Source organism: Telopea speciosissima, chromosome 2 (assembly GCF_018873765.1).
Source record: "Telopea speciosissima isolate NSW1024214 ecotype Mountain lineage chromosome 2, Tspe_v1, whole genome shotgun sequence".
Lineage (NCBI taxonomy): Eukaryota > Viridiplantae > Streptophyta > Magnoliopsida > Proteales > Proteaceae > Telopea > Telopea speciosissima.
Genome location: NC_057917.1, coordinates 71,978,786 through 71,994,806, shown reverse-complemented (window position 1 = coordinate 71,994,806; position 16,021 = coordinate 71,978,786). Strand labels below are relative to the sequence as shown.

The following is a 16,021-nucleotide window of genomic DNA, read 5'->3' as shown; positions in this document are numbered from 1 at the left end:
CCTAGAGAATATCCAATTGGAGTACCTAAAAGGCCCATTGATTAAATGAAGCTGAGAAATTTCAAGAGTATAATTGTACCTTGAGAAGAACAAATGAGGTAAGAACTGATTCTTCGTTTAAGGTATGTGTATTTGACAGCATCTTAGCATAGGACTACTTGATCATCCCATACGTTTTTGTTTCATTTTTCTCTTTTCCACACTACTTTGTACTCTTTCGGTAAGACATTGGGATTTTTGGGAGGTGACGCTGGCGAAGATGGGTTTCAAACCAAGTGCTGGGTACCAAAATGTACCAAACTCACCAACTCCGTCGTAAACTTGGTTAATTTTTATTAAGCAGAAAGCCTCGTGAATGCCCCTTATTTGGATTCTGATATGATAATCTGACATTGTCAGACCACCCCTTTCCAGTATGAGCCCAAGCACTGTAACAGAAACAAAAATAGATGTCATCAGGCTTTGGAGGCTGGACCATTGGTGGATGAAAGATACCAGTAAACAACAGCTAATAGCCCAACAATAATCTGATAAAATGTTTACCTTAAGTGCAGAGACTGAGCATTCATACAGAGCAAACACTGTTCTCATTAACCCAGGTGTCAGTTTGGTCTCTTGACTGCATTCAGGTTCCTGCATATTAGTTTAAATGGAATACCATCCTGAGATAATTCAGTATTTTCTTTGAGAACCAAACAGACCAAAATTCCACAAGCAGTTTAATACCTATTACCTCCACAGCCAGGGACAGAATGGGAAATTCTTCTTAACTGGCTCATCTGAAACCTCAGAGATCCAAGTAAAGAAGCAATACCGAAACTTTTATGTCCATGGTCCAATCAATGGAGACGTGTAGGCAAGAGATTATCAGCAATCTGAGTATTTGGCTCAAGAAGAGGTAAAGGCTGGAGCAGGCCACTATTTGACAAGTCTTCCAATCCTTTAATGTCCTGTTGCAGGCGGGTCACATGTAAAATGGCATGATCAAGAACTATAGGATCATCTGGAGGATTCTGCAGAAGGGTCAGCAATGCCTGCCGATAAGTCTGGGCAGCCAATGATGGCCTCGCAACCTGGCGATTTCTACACAGGATGCCTACCTTGATTACATGCTTACACAGATTTCCCAACCTGGACCATTGGCAATCACACATTGCAAATTCTGACCCTGGATTCCAGATTGTATATGCCAGACTCCTGTCTGATTGAGAAATAACCTTCACGAGGCGGAGGTCTTCCACATCCAAGATCACATCAACATCTGACATACTCAATGCTCGATACCAGGAGTTATTTGAGAAGAACTCCTCCCTCAGGTTTCTAAAACACCCAGTTTCTTCGACATATTGATCAAACCAATACAAGGAGTGGAATTCAGTCGTCAACAGGTGGACCAGCCAATCAACTCTATGCCAGGAACCAGCATGTAGATCATTGAACAGGTTGGACTTCAATCTCAAGTGATAGGCCTCAATTGCAGCATATGGCTCTTGATTTGCCACAGGGAGAGTCCTCACGCCATTCACCCACATATCTGCAGGCAAGGTAGCAGGTGTTAACATATGTACCCCTATGTATTGTGGGGGCATGTATTATTTATGTGTGGCAGTAGTATGTGTTGGGGGTTTTTGTTCTATTCTTTGGACTTCCCAATTAGACTCTGATTGTAACTAGGATTGGGAAGTTTCTGTTTCTTTCTATTTCTATCTTTTATCCCTTATGTAACTGATTGCTTATCTACAAGTAATTGACGCTTGGGAGTGCCAAAGTACACAATCGTCTCTACTTGTCCTTGGCAGTCTCGGTTTCTCTCCATCTTCTTCTTCTTCTTCCTTGCATTCAATCTTCTTGCTTGTATTAATTATTTAACTCAGGTAAAATCACAGCACACATTAGAATTTGATGCATTTAATAGTTATTCAACAGGTCTAGGATGCCGATTATTAAATATTTGAACGGGCAATATGACACTGCAGATTTCCAGCATGCCCAGGTTTAATTCTCCACATTATCATATTTTTGTACATATGTGAAGTTATAACACAATCCAGGCCTGCCTTCCATAACAACTATTTATGTTATAAACAGTCTTATGCAATCTAGTTCAGTTATCCATAACTTTATCGGCAAGTCCAAACAAAGGAAATATTATTTCAATTATCTAATATCAAACAAATGAAGCTCGGCTTATTCTTTCGTTATGCATACCATAGTCTCATATTTTATATAATCATTATCCAAGCCTTCTTCAAACTCTTAGGGTCAGAAACATGGACACTGATCTACCAATTTATCCATGCACTTAGTATACTATATAAGCTCTTCGGAAAATAGCTGATCTATGTCTAATGAAGTATCACCTTTTGCACTGTGCAAGTGAGTGTGTGTACGTATACTCCTTATAGTTACATAGCCTCTGTTTAAACTGTTCTAAGTGACAAACAGCATCATATATGAAACAACAAGTAGAAGAAAACTGAATAATTACCCATCCTTGGTAGCCATCGGTCCCTAAAATAATCCATAAAAGCACTTTGGTCAACAAAAATTTGCATAAATTCTTCTATTGCATCCACAACACTTGGCCCATTCCTTGTGGAATATAAAATCCGGCCTAGGTGCTTAAACATCTCTCTTTGCACATCAAAGTGGCAGCATTTCTTCAGAAGGCTTCTCATCCAGGCTCGACGAACATGCCAGAGACATAATAGGACCCTGCACTGGAAAGCATCTCTGTGTGCAAGCAGCATATGTTAGCATTTTTAGTCTATTAGAATCAAAAGCATGATCAAGATTAAACCAAAGAACACGCTGAATAAGTACCTTATAATAGAAATATCAAGAGATGGATCATCCATTAAAAAAGCACTGGGACTCCATCTATGGTCCTTGGTTCGTACTCTTTCAACAAGAGGCCCCATCCATCTATGTATATCTTCACCATCAGAACCGGAAGTAATGATCCATGCAACCGGAATTGCATTTTGGCATGAGTCAAAAACTAGTAAAGCACACAATGGGTACTGTTTACAGGACAAGAAGAGGGGAAAATGGGACAGCACAGATAATCAGTTAACAATTGAATCATCAGTAATAAAATTATAGATACAACAAAAAAAGGGCTAATACTCCATTGCACAGGATGAACTTCATTCTTCCTTAGCCCAATTAAAAATCCAATACCAAAAGAGCAGCCCAAATGAAATGACCTAACAGGAGGTTACACTAGTTAGGAAGTTATAGCAATACAGCAGTTGTGCTATTAAGAGCTGCCTCTGTGAAGACTTTGATTTCAACTAGGATGCCGATGGGATGAGGAAGCCTGAAATTTAAACTATGCAAAAGACATAAAACTACCAAAAAGTGAGTCCATGTACCCTGAGTCTTTTCAAGCCAAAATTTGAATCAGAAGCCACGTAACTGTTATGCCCGTAATGGATCATCTGCTGCAACTGCCACTCTGACTGTATCCCTAAAATGAATGATTCTGTGGGAGAGAGATCTTGGAAGAAGAAAACAAGCTTCTGGTGGCGTTGGACCCACATTCGTATACTAGATACGTCATTTGCATGTAATTCATAAGTGGAATGTCGAATCACCCTTTCCATGTTGCGAACATCATTTCGAGTTAGAAAATCATCACGGCTGCAAGGCCCACCATGCTTTTCTACTTCCTCCATGTGATGCTGGATGATATTGTCTAAAGATATTCCAACATAAATCATAGACATGACTTTCTGACGTAATTCCTCTGAAATTCGAGGAGCATACATAGCTCTAGTTCCCACAGCATCCCTATCAAGTATTCCATGACATGGGGCGCCTGTCTTATCAACATGGTTTCGCTGATTGTAAATGATGAGGGCAAGGAGAGGGCGAGTATATAAGCGCTTCACAGTGAAGTGGCAGAGGCAGCCTCTCATCATATGACGCCTTCCAGGCCTGCTACCTTTTCCTGATGCTGGCTTATTGTTCAAGCTATCGCAAACACCAGACTCACTATCTCGATAATCTTCAGGACCATAAGAACACCAATATCTACAGAATCATCATTAGAAAGTAACAGTCACCAAGATGTACCTTGGAATACAAATCACACTGAAAGATCAATCACTTGTGAAGCATACAGCGTGTATTCAAGATAGCCATCGACCCTTGGCTTGCTCACACTCCCTTCAGGTCGCTTTCTTCTTGACTCTATGCGAAAGCTAGCAGGGCATTCTGCATTAGTTGATTCACCTTTGACGAAGTCATCTACTCTAGCGAAGGGGATCAGGGCAATATCATCACCACCTTGACGACCGCCTTCTATTTTTACCCAGTTTATGTGAACAGCAGAAAACTCCGTATAGGGCGGATCTTGCACCGGGAGGTTAAGAATGTCCTCCATTCTTGGCAGCTGGATGAAAAAGCAAGAACACAACTACGTGAAAATGCATATAAATAATTTATTAAAAAGTAAAAGCAAATAATAAAAATGATTCAGTGTCTAATGTGAGTAAAGTTTTGCGTTGAAATTAATTAAATCATGAAATTTTGAAAAGCAACAGCCTGCAAAATAGTTGGCTGGAAAATAGGGATTTAATTTTCAGACTAGATAAAGAGATGTTTTTAATAATTACTCAAAATAATTGAGTGTGTTTAGGACACTCCTACATGGCCTGCGTATGGAGGTGTTTTAGTGTAAATTAAACTCTCCTTTTTTACTTCTATAACACATTGCAAAGGCTAAGAGGCCCCATGGTTTTTGATTAATGAAATGAATTAGTTTATCTTGGTCATTGAGATTGTTGCCTCCTATATTCCCTCTCTCACCCACTTTTTCCCCACAATTTGGAGTTTTCCACTCCTTTTTCTCTCTTTTCTCTCCTCTCTCCTCTCCTTATCTTTTTAAATGATGTCTTCCCTATGTATCCATTATTTGGCAAAAATCCTGAGTATGATCAACTGCGACTATTTGGGTGTGGCTGCTACGGTGCTACCGGTTACTTCGTCCATTTAATCACCATAAAATGAATGGACTATAGGCGTGGACAACATACGTTTTTTTTTGTTATAGCACTCGTCATAGAGGCTACAAATGTCTCAACAACCTCGCCAACAGCATTATCATTTCCCGTCATGTTGTGTTTGATGAAGACCGATTTCCTTATTTTGAATCCACCATCAGTCCAACAACATCTGCTACACATACCCAACTACCCTCCATCCTAGCCCCCCCCCCTCCTGCCTCTAATCTCTTGGTCCCACCCATCCATTCCTGTATCTCGTCCATCCGCACCATGAGTCCCTTCTCCAACTATCCATTACTTAGTCCATTTGATCACCCTAAAATGGACTATAGGTGTGGACATCATACTCTTTTTAAGGTTATAGCACTCGTCACAGAGGCTACAATTGTCTCAATAGCAACATCATCATTTCCGGTCACGTTGTGTCAGATTTTTCCACACAATTTGTGGAGATTGAGTTGATCTCTATTAAACGTCCCCTCAAGCTCAAGGAGGCTGAAAACACCTTGAGCTTGTTGATCAGATATGAGAACCGTGGTTGAGATAACGCTTTAATAAGAACATCACCAAGCTGATCCTTTAAGGAAGTGTAGCGTACATCAAGATCTTTGTAGTATCTCAATGTAAAATCTCCAGCAGGTAAGAGATAATTTGTGATTAGTTTGACTTCGACTATTAAGAATTAACAGTTCTCTAATCTTTCCACAATTTGAAAGAAAGGGAAAAAAAAAAGCCAGATCTGTTACATTGCACAGTAACGCAGACATTTTTCTGGATATGCCATCTAGCCTTCTCACTCCTCATGAATAAACTATTGGGAAGGATAAACTTATGAATGTACAAGAATTCTTTTATTCAGCTCAAAATGGATTACGGTAATTGCAGAATAACTTTTATCTATAACAAAAAAAGATTAAATAACTTTTATGAACAGAAGAAAAACTTTTGCATATGCAAGTTCTCCTTTCCATTTAGCTTCAAAAAACTTTTGCTTATGCAAGTTTTGCAACACAAACATAGATTAAATAACTTCTATCTATCTATCTATCTATCTATCTATCTATCACTTTTATGGATAATAAGATTGAATTCCCCCCCCCCTGCAAAATGTAAGCGATGAATAGAATAAAAAGAACTAAATAAGGTACAAGATTAGACGTCAAGGCACCTGAATAGAAATATGCATAAACAGAAGCCCATTCATGATGCAGAAAACAAAACGAAATAGAAAGAAAAACTGTCACACACCCACAGCACAAGGGTATATGTTGTTAGGAAAGGTGCCTATATCCACAGAGAGATGAGAGCAGTCTTCACTAGCAAAGGAGAAAAGGGTTACAACCTCTCTTCCTCACACAACTCTGTGTTTACAAAGAATTCCCCGTAATACTAATAATCTCCCCTCGCTAACAATTTAAAGGGAAAACAAAGAGAAAAAGGTTACAAGCTCTCTTTCTCGAGCCCTACTGCCTTTTAACGGCCCTTCGGAGGCAGCCCACAACCCAAACTACAGAATAAAAGACATCAACCTTCAACAAAATATTCTAACAATATGTGCTAAATCATCAAGTACCATAACAAATTGTTCCTAGAATATGTCTATATTTCCAGTACATGCACTCATTATTTTGTACATTGCAATGTACCTCCCCCTTAGCTACATTCTGCTTTCTACTTTCTACTTTCTACTTTCTAGTTCTCAAATTATTGGAGCCACAAAACCTAGTGGAACCTCAAAAACATACAATTGAAGAAAACTGAATCCAATAACCATGCCGAGAAAAACTAAAAAAGATAAAGATAAAAAAAGAGAGGAAGTTTCGGGCACTATATTTCAGCAAATCCACCCAACTCGATGAAAATACTCAGATCGTTTAAACTTTCAAGTTATCCCCAAAATTGAAATTTCAAAATTTGGCAAGTGCACAATCTAAAAATTGGGAGCTTAAAAGTTCATTACAACATTTCACCCTCCCTTTATTACAATCAAATCAGCAACCTTTCTGATAATAACCAAAATAGAATATCAAATTTCTTTGCAATGGATTAATTACTAACCCAAATAAAAAAACGGAATTTCGTTTCCATTGATAATAACAAAATAATATGCAGTGACAAAACCAAATAATAAAATGAGAAACTATACTTGTAAAAATAATTATTAACTCAATAAGAGACTGCTCCAATGATAAATTTTTAACAGGCGAAGAATACCTTCGGTTCATTACCCTTCATACTTTTTCTACTTGCAGAAACAAACTCCCAAGAGGTATGAGTAACAAACGACGGAATCAAAGATCTGTTCAACAGAAGAAGGAAAAGAAAAGAAAAACAATAAGAAAGAAAAATGGAGACAATGAAACCATGAACAAAAAAACTTAATAGCCAACCCTTTATTACTCTAATCACTTAGGCCATTCTATCGGTAAGGAAAGAACATCAAAAACTAAAAAAGGAAGACATAATGGAGGCAAAGCAGCAGATAATCTGACAAATGCGATAATCTATAGAAAATTTCAAACTTGGAAAAGTAAATTTACTTCGGTGATGATACTCTTCAGTAGGTAGACATGGAAGCTGGATCGAGGGTTTCCAACCTTCAGTGGAGCTCTCTTCTTCTACGAGGTGAAGTTCGAGCAAACGAAACACGCCCTGCTCTTCCCCATATTTTACAATTACAACCACTTCAATGACTGAAATGCCCTCCTAGGTCCTTTTAGGTTACGGCATTGGTGTTTGGGCCCGGGGTATCGTTTTCAGACCCGAACCAACCGACAAAATATAACTGAAATTGAACTGACTATCTCGTTTGGTATCACTTCTATTTAAATTGGGATCCCCCTTCCCCCCTACAATGGGGGTTGTTGGTTGGGGGGGGGGGGGGTTCACCCAAAAAAAATTTAAAAGATCAATTTGGGATCGATTATCATGATATAGTTAACAAATAGCTGTTTGGTCAGGAAATTGAAATTGTTTGATTGCATTTTAAAATATTTCAAAAATAAAAAATCCATTTGGTAGTTTATTTTTTGAGAATATATTCTCTATATTTCTTTGGTGGTGATGGTGGTGGTGGTGGTAGTGTTTGGAGAAATTTCCAAAGCCAACAGAATTCGACAACTACCAAGGGAGGAGAGCAAGGGGGTGCCTTTATGGCAAATGCAATCAAAGAGAGTTAATCCCTTGACCTCCTGGGGCCTGGGGGGCATGCATTCAACTAGTAATGCCTCCAACCAACCGAGCTAGCGATTGTTTGCTTTATGAGTTATACTTGCTTGTTGGGGAATTATTCTAAAACAGAAAAATAAAGATCACAAAGAACTAGTACAAATTTCTTCTTAGAGTATGGAACGAAGTCCATGTAAAATATCTAGTCTTCAAAAACACATTACATGAGTGTGAAAATAAAAACAAGACCCTTCACCCACGGTGAAAGAAACAATCACAGTTCTATGACCATTATATTACTCCACCCTTATTTCTTGGAGGTCCGAAATGTCCTTTGTTGTTCTCTGGCACCCATCCTAGCCCAATTATATTACCCCCAAAAAAAAAAAATTTGGAGCCCAAGTATGACCATTGGTGGAAGAGGAATTATGGCCATTGATGAGTTGGAGTTGGGAAAAAATCCTCTTTAATTCTTTAAAAGTGCAGTTCAAGGTGGAGACATTCTTCCATTAGTTCAATTGATATGCTCTGAACCTACCTGTGATTTTAGAATTCATTCAGTTTTGATGCTCAAGTGCTTTTTTCCTTGGATCTTGCCAGGAGATTCGAACTCGAGACCTCCTGGTGAGCATGGGCATGAAGCTCATCATAGCTCACCAATTGCACTAGGCAACTGTTGGTAGCATAAATATTCTTATTTGGTCGATCAGTTACTTGTTCATAATCGGGCTCAACATAATCAGGTTTTAAATAGGCTAATTGACAAATCGGCTATAAACTGTCCTTAAATGGGTCATAAATTGGATATAATCAAAGTAAATGGGATTAATAGATTAATCAAGCTATAAACGGTTGGGTGACCGTCGGTGCTTGAATCTGACACGTTTAGTAATCAATTGGACCAGTCTCGGGTCTACCAGTGCTTTCACCAACTTTGGACACCCCTAGTTGTTATTTTGTTGATCGTTAAATGCATGGGATCATCCTTGGAATCGAGGTCGAATCGATCCTTGACGATTCCGAGCTGAATTGAAATCGGCCTCAAAAACCCTAGAATCAACCGCATCGAGATGTATGAAATCGTGATCGATCATGATCATTCACAAGCTTGAATTGGGCAAACCATTGTAGGCCCTTACTCTACATGGACATGGAATTTTCAAGTTGAGATGTCATATTCAAACTCAACTCAATCCCACACTCATTATTGTATTCAAGGTCTAAAAACTTAGAATCAGGATTTGGATTAGTCCCGATCGAGAATCGGATCAATATCAATCTGAATTCGGTGAAGAGTCAATGCAAATATGCCCTAACCCTAGATTTTGGAACGGGATCAGCCGAACTTGATTGGCCAGAATTGAGCTCGGCCTTAATCCAATCTGGTGCCAAGTTTACTGCCCCTCCTATTATTCTTCATAATCTCTACTCTAAATTTAACTTCAACTGCCAATTAAGTATAAACAAACAAGTGGTAGTTGGGAAGATTTTGGTTTCTGATTACCTTTTTGACCATTGCATTTAGGGTTGCAATAGGGTCGGATTGGGCCAGGCTTTTTAAAATCTAAGTCCAACCTTGAGTTTCCTTAGTTGGGCCCAGGCCCAGCCCAACCCTAACACAAGACCTGTAGTATCCAACCCTGACCTGCCCTCAGGGTCGGGCCCGGTTGACCCTAATCATGGAGTGGGGGAAGAGAGAGATGCATGGACTGGACTGAGTTGAGCTGGGTCGGGGAGAAAATTATCAATTTTACATAAAATAACACTTATCTCCATATATAATATATTATATAACAGATATGTGTGACATTTAAAGTTTATAATTTATATAGTATATTATCAGTATATATTATATTGTATAACTTAAAACAGGGTCGGACTGGGCCGCGCCGGGCCGGGCTCAGCTCGAGGCCTCAACCCTAGCTTGATCCGACCCTGACTCAGAGCCAGAAATTTCCAGCCCTGACCCGCCCTCAGGGCTAAGTATCTCATCCTAGGCCCTGTTTGGGCTCAAGACGGGCCAAGGCGAGTTTAGGCTGACTGGGCCAAACTTGCACCCCTAACATAGGTTTTTTTTTTTCTTTCAATGAGTATAATAGTGTCATTTTACATATGTATTCGAAAAATGTGCATGATTTTACATTTTTGCATTCGAACTTTGATTATGTGAAGAAAATTAGGAATACTGATCTAGCTTCTTGATCCATCTTTTTCTCTAACTACCAACAAAACAACTATTTATTTAACAAACTTAATCCTTTCAAATTATCAAATAACTTTAAGGGGGGAGGGGGGGGGGGGAGGTAATTAATCAACTTCTATAGATCATTATCATCAGTTACATAAGTATCGCTCTCCACACTAGTTGAGGGAATCTTTGACTCATTAAGCATAAAATGGGATGCCTCGATTGCCTCTTCAATTGATAAGGACACAGATTCCTTCCCAATTTTCTCAATAAATTTTGATATCATCAACTTCTCCAACACTGCTACCCTAGGGTTTACTAGTGCCACCTATATTAAAAAAACAAAAAAACCATTTCCATTAGTAACTTAACTAAAAATGTTCTGGAGATTACAATCATTATTTATATATATATATATAGAAAGAGATAACTAAACACTAATGTTTTACCTTAATTCCTCTCCTTGAAATGTCCTTTTGCACTTCAAATAACATTTCAATCCCAGTCATGTCAATAGATGTAACTCCTATAAATAATTTAACCACCACAGGTAAATCAGGACTAATTAAGGGGTAAACAAACTATAAAATGCATTAACAGTCATTCAACATAAGCTTAATTACCTCCAAAATCTAGTATAAGATGCTGAAGATCATGGTGTCCTTTCGAGTTTTTTTCGTCGAGTTCATCTTCAATCCACCTTGTAATCCTAGTTTAACAAGCACATAAAAATGTCATTAATGTTAACCTAGCTAAGAATTTCTACCTACATCAAAATAATAAATTAAATCTCTTTTGAGAAGTTAGAACTTACTTTTCTTTAATGTAAGAAGAATTAGCAAAGTAAATAGGAGATCCCAGTTGCAGAATAAGAGTACCAGGGACATCAGTTGCACTAGGGTACTGCTCTATATCACGAAAGATCGTCATCGATCTCGGAATATTCCCAAGCTTAGCAGTACCAGGCCTAGCTACATATAGGAGTGCTCTAATTATTGAAAGTCCTACCTGCAAGATGTCATCAACATATAAGGATGGAATAATGAAACCTTCCTTGGACTGTTTAACATACACGCAGTGGTCTTATTCAATCATTTCAAGACCTATAGAGGTAATGGCATGATGAATCTAATTTACCACTGCCTGGACGATTGCTTAAGGTCATAGATGGAACATTTGAGACGACATACTTTGCGCTCTTGTCCCTCCTTCTCAAAACCCATGGGTTAAACCATAAAGATCTCTTCGTCCAGTTCTCCATTGAGAAAAACAGTTTTATCACCCTTAAGGAGTGTCAATAAGAAAATCCCTAATTAATAGTGGGGAGAAGAGAGATCCTTACTGATACCATGAGGCCGACGTCCATGCTAATGAAGACGACACCCAAGAAAGCAGCCATACAAATGCAAAAATCAAATTTGTCGACCTTGAAAAGGTGATAAGCGGTTTTGTACTTGATGAGACCAAACATTGCAGACATGATAATAGCAGAGAGAGCAACAAGAGGGGTGTAGCTAAAGAGAGGAGCCAAGACTAATAGAGTAAGCATCATACACAGAGACATTACTACATTTGACATTTGTGTCTTACATCCTGCATTGTAATTAACTGCAGATTTCGAAAATGGCCCTACAAATCAGAAGATCATAACATGTATGAGATTATTAGTACTGCATGGGCAAAGAAAAAAAAATTTGAAAGCAAAGTGAAAGTAATGAAGTCCAACAACACCTGTGGTTAAGTAGCATGAAGTGAGGGAACCAACAATGTTCATAATCCCAAAAGCTATCATCTCCTTATTCCCATCTGTTTGGTAGTTTTTCATTACAGCAAAACTCCTCCCTATAGCTATACCTTCCTGCATTATGGAAGAAGAAGAAGAAGAAGAATATAAATCTAAGATGGATTATTAGGAAACAATGTAGAATTAATTAATGTTAAGTGTTTGTTAGAAGTAGTCTTACAGCTAATGCCAAGATGCCTGTGATAATCCCAGATTTTACAGTTACAGCAAGATACTGAGAATTAAAGTTTAATTTTTTAAGAGATGGAGGATTTAATCCTTTAGTCAAGTGACCCACCTGCCACAAACATAACAAGAGAAATATTGTTAGGTCTAATATATGAAAACTCCATAGCTACTTAGCTAGGGTGTAACCATTAATTAATCCCATTAATGAGTACAAACTTGCTTAATTATCTTATTCTTTGAATTTTGATGTATAGAGAAATTTAAGTCATTTTTCTTTTTCCGGTAGTTGTCAAGCATTTCAGTCAACCAAAGGTAGCATAATAAACAAGCAAAAGCACAATTGCAATAATTATTAACTAAAGGCTAACCAACCGTGCCGCCCCTTCTAGTTCACCACAAAATGAAAAAAGGGGTTACCATTTTTGTCAAAGAGATCCAAGCCGTCCGATCTAGAGACTTGTCCAACTTTTTCCTCTCAAGATCTTTGAATTCCACATGAGTTTTACGTGTGGGTGATCACCAGTTCGGTCAAAATTTTCCTCAAAATCTTATCACTTTTTTAGTCAGGAATCAGGATTCGGTAGGCAGTTGGGCTTCTCAATATGGAAGGATATGGTCAAGCCCACACCGTTAGGTTCACCGTTTTCTAATGAAGTGGCAACGTGGATCCGAATATATGTATAGGACATGTGGGGCCTAGAAGTTGTGAAATAACACGTGGCTAATCCGACATTACAATTCATCCCAAAAGTGGTAATCCAGGGCCCTAGGCTGCAATTCCTCATTGGGTTTTGTTCTATGTAACCTTAATTTGTTACATTCAGTGTGTCACCATTCTCAATATGCCTCGGAAGGAAACAAACATAACATTAAAAAAATAAGAGGGTTTCCCACAAGTACTAATTCAGATTTAAGATGTATGAGACTATGACAGCCCCTCATATGAATCATAATTAGGAGGATTTGGAGAGAAGAGAAGGTGTGAGGTTCTCATTTTTTGCGAAAGGACGTGTGAAAGAATCCCCAATGTGTACGGATCTTTTTGCCCTAAAAATATGAAGGGATTGATAGAAAATGTTAATTGGTCGTGTGTGATGCACGGTTCTGGGTTCCAAAGAATTTCTATCTTTAAATGGGGGCAAGTTGCGAAGCCTGGGTGTAGGGGCCATGTGTCACACATGACTAGGTAGTGTGATATCAACTTCATAATTACTCATTGGCAGATTGATTGATACGGTCAAATTCAACCTAAACAATCCGGTTGGATTGACAGAAACAATTAATAAAGAATCACACTGGTTCGGCTTCATTTTTTGTTTATCGATTGGATTGATTGAAATTAAAAACACACTAAAGATGTGTTGCATACAGTAGCACCTCCATGTGCTATCTTTCTCCTCCCTCCTATGAAATGACATGGCCAACCCCTCTACTATAAGACTAGAGAGATAGACGAGGTGCTAGCATATGTTATACAGCCAAACAAGAACTCAATCTCAAATTTTTTTTGTATCATATAAAAAATCGTACTAAACTAAAACATAAAAATAACTAACTTAACCAAATCGAATCAGTCAAAAACCAATTCAGTGTGACCGAATCGAATCAAACCAACTAAAAATCAATTCAACCCGATAAAACCGAATCGAACCAGCCAACTGACACCCCTAACTGTAGAATATCTATTCTACGATAGGATTCGACTAGGTAAGACAAAAGGAAACCCCTTCCTAAAATTCCACGTGGCCATGCAAAACGAGCACCTTATACAGAGTTGATATAGGGTATTAGACACTGGTAGGATAAGATTTCATGCTCCTCATTGGTTTGCACACCTCATTCATCTTGTAACGAACTAATCGGGAGATCTGATACTGAGAGAGACTAGGAACGGTTTGACTGAAGAGGTAGACTGTAAAAATAAAAATAGATTTCAAAAAAGGAATTTTTAGATTTCGGAGAAAAAGAAGGGATAAGAACAACTTACTGTTTGAATACCATGCTTCTCTCCATGAACTAAATAAGCGAAAACACAGCCCACTATTATGGTCACCATTGGAGCTACTGCTGATACCCAAAATAGCTTTGGTTTCTTCTTCACCTGCAAATTCAATATTCCATCTTTTAATTAATCTTTCAGAAAAAAAAATAAATAAATAAAATATATATATATATATATATATATATATATATATATATGTATATTTTACAAAGAAACTCTGTTTGGAATCAATCATGCAAAATTGATTTAAGAAAAAAACCTCACCAGGTGTTTGGTGAAGAGGATAAATAAAAGAAAGCATGTTCCTACAACTGCACTTTCCCATTTCCACTGCAAGAGAAAGAGAGAAAGTATATATAAGATGAGTTTAAAAAAAAAAATTTAATACAGAGCTTCAAAATTTGAATTTTAAGGTTTTTAAAGAATCGAGGAACCCAAACCTCCTTTATTTGGGTGAAGACTGATATCATAACAGAGATTAAATCGGTTTTGGACGTGAAATGCGTCAAACCAAATATCCCTTTTAATTGTTGCAGAATAATGATGATTGCAGTTCCTCCCATAAATCCAATAATGGTTGAATGAGACAAGAAATCTACCAAAATTCCTAATCTGCAAATCAAAACATTCCATTACTTCATAAACAAATAAAACTGAGGGAAGTGATTTAGTAAAGGCAGTGGATGTGCCCAAATCACTGTCCAAAATTGAAACTTCCTCTGTTTTTGTGTCTGAAGTCTGAACCTGAAAATTCCTAAAGCCAATTGAAAAATCCCGGTGAAGAAAGCACAGGTAAAAATCAATCCAAGATACAATGCAGGGTCGTCCGTGGCGGATACTAGTTCTCCAACATTTGAAGCGAGGAGCAATGATGAAGCAGCAACAGTCCCCACGGCGAGATCCCTTGAACTACCGAAAACGGCGTAAATCAGAGGAGGCACGAAGCTCGAATCTGCAACAACAAAAAAAAAAAAGAAAAAGGAATTGATCGATAAAATTACTTCCAATCATGATTTGGAGAAGCTGAACTAGAGATAAAGAAGTTAATTGTAATTGTAACTTACAGAGGCCGATAATAGGAGGAATGTTAGCGAGTTTAGCGTAACTAATCCCTTGAGGGATAGCAAGACTGGCAATGGTGATTCCGGCAAGGAGGTCGTAGCGGAAGAGGCGGAAATTGTAATTGGGAAGCCATTCGAAGACAGGAATGAAGTATTGGAACGCCTTCTTCGTCAGACCTAGCGGCTCTGATTCATTCTTGAATTGCCGGAATGGATCGTCGGGGAAGAACGTCTCTTTCAGATCGGATTTGAATGCTGTGAGAAAGCTTCTTGGAGTTTGGAAGTTCACCTTCTCACCAAAGCCACTCATGGCTAATGGCTTCACACACACACACAGAGCGAGAGAGAGATGGTTGGAATTGAAGAAGCGGTAAATGAGGTAGGTATTTAATAAGGATGGTCTGGCAGTCAAAGTGTCAAAAATAAAAACAAAATTAACACGTGGAATAAAATGATTGAGTGGTATTTGACACCCAATTTATCAGAAAAATGAGGATCTGTACTGACATCATCATTCCTTATCCAAAACTCGCAAACGAAAGGAGACGATGACGTGGCATTGTCTGAGGAGAAAAGAGGGAGGAGAAATAGTCCGGATCCCGTCCTTGTACCGTTAAC

At 38.3% G+C, this 16,021-nt stretch overlaps 2 protein-coding genes across 2 annotated transcripts; both read right to left on the bottom strand.

The window, feature by feature from the left end:
* Positions 1-7,558, bottom strand: LOC122649544. The gene is made up of 8 exons (XM_043842735.1): positions 7,553-7,558; positions 7,227-7,311; positions 4,128-4,399; positions 3,378-4,038; positions 2,824-3,023; positions 2,489-2,733; positions 544-1,534; positions 1-428 (listed from the first exon to the last, which is right to left on the bottom strand). The coding sequence occupies exons 2-7, from the start codon at positions 7,245-7,247 to the stop codon at positions 840-842; spliced, it is 2,094 nt and encodes a 697-aa protein (XP_043698670.1). The 5' UTR covers positions 7,248-7,311; positions 7,553-7,558; the 3' UTR covers positions 1-428; positions 544-839.
* Positions 7,559-10,498: 2,940 nt separating this feature from the next.
* Positions 10,499-15,747, bottom strand: LOC122650080 (probable sulfate transporter 3.5). Its single transcript, XM_043843380.1, has 12 exons — positions 15,407-15,747; positions 15,087-15,294; positions 14,783-14,954; positions 14,607-14,672; positions 14,328-14,441; positions 12,333-12,449; positions 12,100-12,226; positions 11,711-11,997; positions 11,183-11,376; positions 10,992-11,077; positions 10,818-10,894; positions 10,499-10,696 (listed from the first exon to the last, which is right to left on the bottom strand). The coding sequence occupies exons 1-12, from the start codon at positions 15,711-15,713 to the stop codon at positions 10,499-10,501; spliced, it is 1,953 nt and encodes a 650-aa protein (XP_043699315.1). The 5' UTR covers positions 15,714-15,747.
* Between the last annotated feature and the right edge of the window lie 274 nt (positions 15,748-16,021).

Excerpts from the sequence above, each read along its gene's own strand:
- LOC122649544 (XM_043842735.1), bottom strand. The coding sequence starts at position 7,247 with ATGAAGGGTAATGAACCGAAG. Across the intron at positions 3,024-3,377 it reads TTGGCTTGAAAAGACTCAGG|TACCCATTGTGTGCTTTACT; the intron begins GTACATGGACTC and ends TCCTGTAAACAG. Across the intron at positions 1,535-2,488 it reads CCGATGGCTACCAAGGATGG|ATATGTGGGTGAATGGCGTG; the intron begins GTAATTATTCAG and ends CCTTGCCTGCAG.
- LOC122650080 (XM_043843380.1), bottom strand. The coding sequence starts at position 15,713 with ATGAGTGGCTTTGGTGAGAAGGTGAACTTCCAAACTCCAAGAAGCTTT. Across the intron at positions 12,227-12,332 it reads CAGGCATCTTGGCATTAGCT|GAAGGTATAGCTATAGGGAG; the intron begins GTAAGACTACTT and ends TCCATAATGCAG. Across the intron at positions 11,078-11,182 it reads TCTTCTTACATTAAAGAAAA|GATTACAAGGTGGATTGAAG; the intron begins GTAAGTTCTAAC and ends TTGTTAAACTAG.